Here is a 10,695-nt window from a genome sequence, read left to right as displayed (position 1 = left end):
CCATCAGTTCTTACCCATTTAACACCATCTTCTCCGTCAGACCAACAATCTCCCACTGCATCCAACTAATAGACTCCATTAGCTCGCAGCCATCATGAAACCCATTGCAACCAGTTGAACCAACATCTCTTACTCAAACTAACTTTCTCATTTCTCAGCACTGCACCTGAGTCTCCACCATTGGCAGCATTAGCTTTGTCTTCTAAATCTCACTACCACCAGCACAATTCACCACCATTCCTTCATCACCAACTCAGCTGCAACATAACCATAAGCTAACTGCACATTGCTTCTTGTTCTTTCTGATATTCAAAACAGATCCAACAGAACCCATTATCACCAACCTCTGAATTCAACCTCATCTTCTCTGATCCTCTTTGAGCTCAATTTCTTCATCAACTTCTGGATCTTCTCGACCCAACAACATCATCACTGTCATACTTCTTCTATGTTCTTCCCAATTTCGAATTCATGTCTAAACTCTCCTCAAATACCCATAAAGACCATCAACTCCAATCGACAGACAATATCAGATAAAATACAAAATACCCAATTTTCCCTAATCAGGTTTTATGAAATTAAATCCCTAAAATTGTTAAACAACCACTACAGTTAATCAAAAAAATACCCAATATTCAACAACCAGTTAAATGCTTTGCTCGAAAATTTTCACAAAAACACCACTACAGTTCATCCACAATCAGACAATTCATCCCTCCCTTACTCGCTGCAGTATCAATCAACAACCCAAGAACTTAACTCAAACCCTTAATTCATACAACCCATCAATTATCTTACCACAAACATCAATTTCTCTACCATCTTCTTCTAGATCCGAATTCAATCACTATCTCCATCTCTTTCTCAATTTCAGTAAGCATCCTAACACGAACTATGTGAACAAAAACCTCACCGATGATATAACACTCACTCGAAATCTCTCATTCTTCTCTCAATCGCCATTTTTGCAGAGCTTGAAGAATAGAAACAGAGAGGCGGCGAAAAATGAAGAGGAGAAGAAAACCCTAACTATTATGGATTTTGTTTAGTTGTGACTAATCTTATCCGTCGAAATAGTTCTCGAGATTTACATAAAATTGATCTGTGGTAGCAGATCTACTATTGTTTGGTTAAGGTAAGTAAGGTAAATTTACCTAACCTGATTAATCCTGTCCGTCTAATGCATCCTCGAGATGTAATAGTAATAAGATCATGGTAACAAATGTAGTTTAGTTAGGTTAAGATGGATTGGTAAATTCACCCGTCCATTTAACTCTGATTCTGGGTGGGGGGCATTCACTTAACCAGGAAACAGATGGAAGTATGACTGCTTTTAAATGGTTTGTAACAGTAGGACTGTTTTGTAAATCGGATCCTAATTGTGGGACTGTTTTATACATTTCCCTTATACTTAAACCAAAAGAGGGTTGTGTTTAGCATCACCAAAGTGTTGAGATTATTAGTCCCACATTATTGGGTTATCTAAGATCCTGCGATTTATAATCTTTTAGGGTCTCTCCACTCATTGCCAATTGGTTTTGAGTTGGATGTCTATAAATTCTAACCTGGTATCAGAGCAGGCTATTTGCGACGAGTCGTTGACCGCGCTTTTACACCGCATCACCCGATTTATTGTCCATATGTAGATCCAACGAGGCTACACGTGAGGGGGCATGTTGACATTATTAGTCCCACATTGTTGGGTTATCTAAGATCATGCGGTTTATAATCTCTTAGGGCCTCTCCACTTGATTGATTTTGAGTTGGATGCCCGTATCCTAACACAAAGATACTTGGAAGTTCTTAGCGACTTATGACTCGGAGACGAATAGCTTCCGTTTTTTCTTTGAAGAGAGGATAAGATAGAGATTTAAAGACACGGATTCATCAAGAGAAAAGAAATAGAGTGAGAAAATAATGGATTCCAATTTATAAGTGACAAGTCTTTACTTTGTATAATCTTGAATTTTTGATTGATTTTTAGTAGAGATACTTAGTTTGATCTTTGTCTTCAAATTGGTACCAAATTCAATTTCTACAGCAGGTATGCCTACTCCCAACCTTTTTTTATGCGCCCCTTTACTCCATAGAGATCAGACTGTGTAAAATAGCAAAATTTCCATGTTGAGTAATTGTTGTTTGACAATATGCGCCAAAGAAATACCAAAGCTTTGTATACTGTATTATAGAACTACAATTGTTTGCTATTATACAAAATTGTTCATTTAACTTATTCCATCATTATCTTATAGCTTACCCAAGCACTATTAGTCTGTATCTCGAGGGATATGGTGGGTGGTGTCCCTGAGCCTTTACGTAAGCTTGGTACCGCTGCTGGTATTTTGTTTGGTGGAGTCATCACGCTGTCGTTGGCTTCTACTCTTACGATTCGAGCACTGCAAACTGTTTCTGAAGCTAAACGGGTAATTTCTAATACAACATTACATACAAGTTACCACAGCATTTTAACTTTTAGAAATAATACAGAAGTACCTTGCTTTGATCTTTGGCTCATTGGATTTATTTTTATTTTTCTATTTCGACCCTCTGCCGCTAGATGTTATGCTGAACCGTTAAATTTTCTGAACAAGAGTAACCAAGGAAACTATATGAAGTTCTAACTTCAAAACAAATCATTGTATCACAGTAGTACCTCATTTTACTGACTATAAGTTTTGGAATTAAGGGAGACAGTAGACAGTTTGGATCCTAAATAATCCAAGTGCTGAGATTTTATAAATGGAGCCCATTGGCATCACATTTTTTTTAATAAAAAATTGGCCTCGCACATGTGTTTTGGATGTCAGTCTGAAAATCATGCTGGGGTCTAAAGAGCTCTCTGGATAGCATTCCATAGTTCTTTCCTGGTGCTTGTCAAATTAGCAGAGAATGGAAGATTATTGCACATAGATACAACTTGTTTCTTAAGCGGCAACTTCAATTTGACCACTACTACTTCTTGTAGAGTTTTTAACTTGTACTCAGAGTTGATCTTAGTAATAAGAAAAGTTATTACGAACCATTTGTTATGATCAGGTTCCGTTTTGGAGCTATGCTGATTTCTCAACAGTGCATTCTTTTGTGTTGTGTAGAAAAAAGGTGCTTCACCTTGTGGAGTTTGTAGAGGTAAGGGGTTCTATATTTGCAAATTATGCAAAGGGAATTCTACAGTAGAGTGGTCACCTCTATATGATCCTGTTGCCATAAATCCATGTCTCTGCCCCACATGTGAAGGAAACAGGTCAGAACTGACCTTGGTGCATAACAATATTAGCTAGGTTTCAAGGGAGAATTGAGCTTTGTGATCTTAAGACCTTATATGTCGAGGTGATGTGTTTATTATTGTCTTTCAGGGTGCAGCGTTGTCTAAATTGTCTTGGAAAGGGATATTGCTGAGCTTTTAAGAGGTGTGACAGTAAGTAACTCTTGTCATCTCTTAAATTATTTGCTAGATTTGGAATTCTCTGTACAGTGATGAATATCAAAATATACTTGGGGTTTATCTTTCCTTTCACCAAAAAGGTTGCTTTGTTTTGTTATCTCAGTTAAATCTTCCATATTTTACTTTAAACCCTTGGTTTACTTTTTTTTTCCTGCAATTATCTTCATAAGACAGAGAGTAACATATACACCAGTCTAGATTCAAGTCTCTAATTTATTTGAATTAAAGTAGGAATGGTTCGTATTGGACCCTATCCACTACAGAGTTCAGAGCCTCTTCTAATTTTCTAATTAAGAAAAGTTAAATTCATGTTAATCAATATTTTTTTTAGTAGATGTATTGCAGCTTCGGGTTTCTAATTGACCTTAGAAATCTATTCAAGTTACAGACTTCAGCCTACTATTGACTTCTTAAGTAACTAGCAGGAGGTTTGAAGTCCCACCATCAGCGCCCAAGCTTCTTCAACTACAGATTGTTATTATGGCATAAGATAAGCAGAGATGACATTTGTTATAATACTTTGAACCTTGACGGTGTTGCTTCTGTACACTCCAGTGGCAGAGATATAAAAAGGGGGATCTCCAAATCCATAGCCCTAGGAAATGTAAAATGAATGAACCTCCCCTTTTAGGTTATAATGGGTTATGTTGAACCAAAGTTTTTTACTTGATATATATGCTACTAAGTTCCATGAAATTTCTGGTTATGATTTGATAATTTTTTCAAAACACTTCTGTTTGTTCCACAACTTGTGTGGTAAATACAGTCATGTAGGTGTGCATTTTTAGAAGGAACCCTGGCTCAAAATTATGAGCCCTTTTTGTTACTTTATCAATGCTTTTTCTTCCAAACCTCAATCAATCAATCGTTGATTTGAATCTGTTTGGACAATTTCTATTCTAATGAAAATAAATTATTAGGATGACTAATGGCTATAGTATTGATTTGACCAAAACTGATTCTAAATAACACAGTTAGATATTAAGAAGGTTGTTATGATTTTGCAATATCAAAATCTTCTGATTTCAGAGATTCTAATGGACATCCAGACACACCAAACCAAATCATTCATTTTCCCAACAGTTTATGTTTCCAAAAAAGATTCTAACATCTTTTACCGGAAAGGAGAGTGCTTCATACCATTAAGACAGGCAAGAACAACTGTGAGATAAAGTGACAAACGTCACACTAAGCTGATCAACCCGGAATGCAACTCGTTTACCAAAAATGTAATTATACACAACCATGGACTATAATACATTCCCAACGAAGGTAGTTCATTTTGCAGAACCACCATGCGTATCAAAGTATTCCTTTGAATTGATGTTTATACCAAGGCTACTCTCTGACAAAAGAAACAGAGAGACGAGGACTTCACCACTTCACCTGACAGATGATTCTCGGACAAAAGAAACTTCAATACCACCCACGTTAGTAGGAGAGAGGAGATGTTTATCAGCTTGATCTGCCTCATCAATTTCTGTAGGTTCGCGTGTGGTTGGCGTGGATTGAGACTCAGAGCCATCTTCCTCTGTATTCACAAAATATTGAAACTCCACAGATGGTTAAATGCCCTTTTTCTAGGTTTTGGGAAACAAGATTCTTACAAAGCAGAAATAATAGTCCAGTAGTATTTTTCGACCACAATCCTTAAACAGAACTACAGGTTAAGATTAGTAATAAACAGTTGGATGAGAATAACTGATACTAAATGTGAGAGTTTATTACTAACCAGAACAATTGTGATACTCTGGCGACTGTTTAACTGTGGTTACTTGGAGGCTTTCAGGAAGCAAACAACTGCACATGACACCTGAATATAACAGATCACATTCAAAATGTTATACGAGTATATGCGCCAATATTCATTATTTCAGACATTATGTACTTTTTTAATTTTAATGTTTTCTGCACAGCGTCAGAAGTAAAGGCAGGTTACAAAGTTATGAAGTTCCTCAGAAAATTTTCTATTACTCTGAATAAGAAAGTCATGGTGGCATATCATACATTTTCCACAGAAAGCAGCTTAATTCAGTAAACTAGGAGAGCATAAAGAGTTCATCAACAGTTTGTTGTCTAGTAGAACTACATGAAGAGTTGGTAACTAAATTGCAGTTAACATCTTTCGGTTAGAGAAGCTGAGAAGCACAATAAGGAAACATATAAAAATTAAGAATGGTCGCTATCCTGTAAAGAGATGTGACTTCGTACCTATTCGGGCAAGCCTGTTAACCCATCCAGGAATCTCTTTGCCAGTTAATCTCATTGCCATGTCTTCCGTGAAATGGTTGCAATTCTTAGTGATCAGATGATAGGTGTCACCATGGTATTCCGAAGCTACATCCTCCATAAATAACCGGAACTCAGCAGGTGGCATTTTCGTATAACCCAACTGCACTGAGCATCTGTACAGAAAACCAGGGCATCGCTTTGGTTCTACCTCAAAAACTCCACTTGCAGAGTAATCATGTGCTCCAAACCCATATTCCAAACCATGAACTGCCAACCAATATACAAGGTTTAGGCAACCACACAATATAACCAGATCTTCACTATGAGATAAAATGAACAGTGAGTGCAAAATAGCCTAAATCAAATTACTAGTTAATGAGTCTTGATACAAATTAGAAACTTGAAGATTACTCGATTTTATCTCAGTCCCAAGCTTAAGATACCTAGTAGTATAGGATGTTAATGCTATTTTTTGAGGATGACACAATACAATCAAGCAACAAACAAATTCTTTTTACCAATCTAGTAAAAGTGGTAATGCAGTACTCGCAATAAGTTCCTTAATATAGTACTTTCAATCAAATTAAGTTCCTTAATTATGAGTACTTGCACCAGATAAACCATATACCAAATAGTTAATGCGGTGGCTTCTAAGATCTCAAGTCCAAAATATAAAACAACAGAGGTACAGGTTCTGTTCATTACTCAAAATGCAAACCGGATATCAGAAAATTATTCTAACAACAAACAAAAATATCCCCAATCAACGAATGACAGCATGTTTTGAGATACCCAAATGCATGAATCATGATTCAACCAATCACTCCCTTAACTTGAAGGAACAGATGAACATCATAATCAACAGATTTGAATGTCATGCAATTAGCTCTAACATCTTTCAAATTTTGTTCACATATCATCAAATAATAAAAAACCTCACATATTTCCTTGCATACATTATCCATTTAATATTTGACAAATTTCCAATCAGAATTATCAAAATAATGTTTTGGATCCTAACTTGACCAATCCCAAGCTGTGAGTATCTCAGCAATAAACATGAAATTACAATTTGAACATAAATTACCATCACCATAGACCATATTTCTAAGACATTTAAGATCTACAAAACATGCATTTTTGACAATTAAAAAAATCAAGGAATATCAACAACAACAAAATGTAATCAAAAGAATGTAATAATACCTTCAATCCCAGAATGAAAAATCCCCAAACCAACACAACGGGTATAATTGTTGATAGGGGTAAGATCGTAAATATTCAAGATAACAGGTGCCTGATAGTTGCCATCACTATCTTCAGAACCTGAATTTATATTACCCATATTGACAGATCTCCTCTCAGATTCTTCACAGAAACCCCTAAAAAAAATCTGCTTTTCTTTCAAAAATTTGCAATCCTTGAATAGGATCTTCTGAAAATCTAATGAAAATGGGAGAATTTAACAAGGGAGGACTTGGAGATTGAAGGATTTCAGCTAGAATTTGGATGTTGTTTTCTTTTTTCTTCAGCTTTCGCAATGAATTCAAGCGTTTTTGGGGGTTGAAAGCTGAGGAAAAAGAAACGTACACCTATTATGACCCACGTATTGGGAAATATCTGGATCACTAAGCATGCTAAATATAAAGGGATTTCAGTTAAAAAGAGAAGAGCATTTTGATTTCTTTTTCGTCTTTGGAAAAGTTAAGAAAAAAAAAGAAGGTAAATAGGCCGTTATGACGACGTTGGAGTTTCCGAATTAGCGTTGGCAATTATTAATCAACATGATTAAGATTAGGGCCATCTTGAGTTGCCTCCGGTGGATAAGACAACGTGACGGGTCCAGATCGTCTGTGCCACTGCTTGGGTGTGCCCTATGTGCCACACCAATAGAAACACGGTATTTTCTCTTGGATTTGTAATATCTTCTTTAACTAATTAATTATCTTTCCTAATCGATTAGTGTTGTATAAATAGAAAATCTATTTAGTTAGTCATGGTTAATGAGAGGAATGATGTGGCGTGTTTCTATTGGTATGGCACATAGGGCACACACAAGCAGTGGCACAGACGATCTCGACCCCAACGTGACAGTGTGAATTTAAGATTTATACCGTGAACCAGGCAGGTAAGAGTAGGACTACTGAAGGCTTTGTTAAATGCGGTTCCACTTTACCATATGGGTACTTTTAGCTAACATTTTTAGGGGCCACCCAAAAGAAATTAGGGGCCAATAATAAGACAAAATAGGGTCACCTAAATCTAAATTGAAGCCAGTCCTTATCTCGCGTATTTCGTAATGATAAAATTGCCCTTCAACAATCGGTAGTTAATACCACAATCGGTAGTAAGTGTGTTACCTTAACCTCCGAATATATTCAATTTTCAAATTTTGGTACTACCATAATCGGTAGTAAGTTTGACTTCCGAATGTATATTAGCTCTAAAATGAGATTTTGTCAAGATTCTAAAAATTTTCTACTTTGGTACTACCATAATCGGTAGTAAAGTGTATTACTTTAACCTCCGAATATAATAAATTTTCGAATTTTGGTACTACCATAATCGGTAGTAAATTTAACTTCCGAATGTATATTGGTCCCAAAATGTGATTTTGCCAAAATCCTAAAATTTTCGAACTTTGGTACAACCATAATCGGTAGTAAAGTGTGTTACTTTAACCTCCGAATATACTCAATTTTAAAATTTTGGTACGACCATAATCGGTAATAAATTTAACTTCAGAATGTATATTGGCCCCAAAATGTGATATTGCCAAAATCCTAAACTTTCCGAACTTTGGTACAACCATAATCGGTAGTAAAATGTGTTACTTTAACTTCCGAATATACTCAATTTTCGAATTTTAGTACTACCATAATTGGTAGTAAATTTAACTTCCGAATGTCTATTGGCCCCAAAATGTGATTTTGCCAAAATCCTAAATTTTTTGAACTTTGGTACAACCATAATCGGTAGTAAACTGTGTCACTTTAACCTCCGAATATACTCAATTTTCGAATTTTGGTTCGACCATAATCGGTAATAAATTGTGTTAATAAGTGATGCTTAATATCTACCAATTGTGTTCACGACCCCAAATTCAAAATTTCAAAACTTAATAAAATTTCGAAATTTTCTACTTTCACAATCGGTAGTTAATGGTGTTCATTATCTACCGATTGTACGTAACTTTTAGTACAAAGAAATTGAATTTTTGAATCACGAATAATCGGTAGATACGATCAATTTGCCTACCGATTATGGTTGATGTTCTTAAGAAATGAAGAACATCAACCATAATTGGTAGGTAAAGTATACTATTATCTACCGATTATGTTTCTGCTACTGTAAATTCAAGAACATCAACCATAATCGGTAGGTAAAATAAATTTTTATCTACCGATTATGTTTCTGCTACTGTAAATCCAAGAAAATTTTCTGATCAAAATTTTGATTTCAAGTAATCAGATCCTAATTTTGAATCACAACTACTATCATCTATTCGTTTTGTTTGTTTAACTCATTTTTTTTCTTTTGATGTTCTAAGTTTCAACTTTAAGGTTAATGGATTTTGGGTTTTAATTTTAAACAATTAATCATAACATTTGTTTGATCGACGATCTTTGTTTTCGATCAAAATTATAATGATGAAAAAAAAAATTGATGAGTAGAAAAGAGAAGAAGAGGAGGATATAAAATTAAAGGGTATATGTTTAGATTTGGTATAAATGTGAGGGACAATATAAATAATTCTCTATTTTTAAGACACCCCTTAACCCTCTTCAATGGGTGGGAATAAAAAGATGGCCCCTAATTCTTTTTGAGTGTCCCCTAAAAATGCTAGGTACTTTTAAGATGCAAAAAAAAAAACAAAAAAAAAAAAACTTGGAAAATGAAGTTTAGGTAGGGATACAAATCAAATAGGGGAGTGTTATAGGGTCTGTGGCCCATGATTGTGCGGTCAGGTCTTCCCTTTGTTGTATATAAGATAACATTATATGCATGTAACAGATTGATGCCTCTTCATCAATACCATGTTCTTCTCCTTCTCTATCTCTTGCTTTAACCTTATTGTTACTCCAAAACGTTATCATGCCCGATGATATACCGCAGAGCTATTGATTTTTTTTTTCTTTTTAAATGGATGATAAACACAAGCTAACACAGGCTGTTTGAATCAAAAGTTGGGTTTAGATTTACATCAAGAAAATCATGGAATCAATCTTTAAGCTAAGTGTTTATGTTCCTTTTTCTTTTAATTTTGGTAGAATTGATTTAATTTAATTGATATTAATTTAATGGAGAAGAGGTAGAATTAATTTGGTTGAAATTAGCATTAATTTAATTGGAGAAGTGGATTGTACTTGTACCGATTCTTTTTATATTTTTTGATTTGTGCGAAATGAAATCTCTGAAAAAAAGAGGAACAATATGTGTTGGTCTTTTCCATCAAAAAAAGTCTTTCCGTCTTCTTCTGTTTTAGGAAGCAGGAACGAAACGGCTGGAGTAAAACCTGTCCTGTCCTGTCCAGCAGGAAGGAAACTGGTCCAACCCAACCAGCCCAACTCGGTTCGACCCAACCAACCCCAACCTGGTCCGACCCAACCAGAGCATGTCCTGTTCTATTATATTTTTGACCGTGCGCGATCAAGGGCGTTTTGGATTTGTGTATATACGGTGGGAACCAAATTTTGAGGTATGTAACCATAACACGAGTTCTTTTTTTTAATATATATGCTGGTCTTATTTACTCGCTAGGCTTATTTATTTGTTTTTAAAATATGCCTAGTTTTGTTTATTTTTGTCTTAAAATAAGTCAACAACATATAAACGGTCAATTTAAATTATTTTTTTGATCTCAATCATTAAGAATTTTGGTCTTGATGCTATTTGTTCTCTTGAATATGATATTGTCTATAGTCGAATGATGTTTTTTGCTCAATTGGTTGTACCAACTCAATTCCAATGTATTTATTTGGGGCTTAGAAGTACTTGAGCACAATTATTGGATACTTGAT

At 35.1% G+C, this 10,695-nt stretch overlaps 1 protein-coding gene and 1 long non-coding RNA gene across 7 annotated transcripts; one reads left to right on the top strand and one right to left on the bottom strand.

The window, feature by feature from the left end:
- Positions 1 to 1,814: 1,814 nt before the first annotated feature.
- LOC113349018 lies at positions 1,815 to 4,170 on the top strand. 6 transcript variants are annotated; one of them, XR_003359889.1, is made up of 5 exons: positions 1,815 to 2,044; positions 2,253 to 2,423; positions 3,093 to 3,241; positions 3,354 to 3,415; positions 3,865 to 4,170. It is a non-coding gene; the product is annotated as an uncharacterized LOC113349018 (long non-coding RNA). The 6 variants fall into 6 exon arrangements; XR_003359887.1 differs by having other exon boundaries at positions 3,831 to 4,170; XR_003359888.1 differs by having other exon boundaries at positions 3,825 to 4,170.
- A 320-nt stretch (positions 4,171 to 4,490) lies between these two features.
- On the bottom strand, positions 4,491 to 7,356 carry LOC113349017 (deSI-like protein At4g17486). Its single transcript, XM_026592938.1, has 4 exons — positions 6,881 to 7,356; positions 5,654 to 5,941; positions 5,175 to 5,255; positions 4,491 to 4,973 (listed from the first exon to the last, which is right to left on the bottom strand). Exons 1-4 carry the CDS (start codon positions 7,017 to 7,019, stop codon positions 4,825 to 4,827), a joined length of 657 nt encoding a protein of 218 aa, XP_026448723.1. The 5' UTR covers positions 7,020 to 7,356; the 3' UTR covers positions 4,491 to 4,824.
- Between the last annotated feature and the right edge of the window lie 3,339 nt (positions 7,357 to 10,695).

Source organism: Papaver somniferum, chromosome 2 (genome assembly GCF_003573695.1).
Source record: "Papaver somniferum cultivar HN1 chromosome 2, ASM357369v1, whole genome shotgun sequence".
Lineage (NCBI taxonomy): Eukaryota > Viridiplantae > Streptophyta > Magnoliopsida > Ranunculales > Papaveraceae > Papaver > Papaver somniferum.
The sequence above is the reverse complement of the archived record's forward strand: the minus strand, read 5'-3'. Positions and strand labels throughout refer to the sequence as shown.

Bases quoted from the DNA above. Each gene is read 5' to 3' on its own strand.
- LOC113349017 (XM_026592938.1), bottom strand. From the start codon at position 7,019: ATGGGTAATATAAATTCAGGTTCTGAAGATAGTGATGGCAACTATCAG. The intron at 5,942-6,880 runs GTATTATTACAT...ATTGGTTGGCAG, and splicing joins TTTTCATTCTGGGATTGAAG to TTCATGGTTTGGAATATGGG. The intron at 4,974-5,174 runs GTTAGTAATAAA...TTGTGAATACAG, and splicing joins AGAGTATCACAATTGTTCTG to AGGAAGATGGCTCTGAGTCT.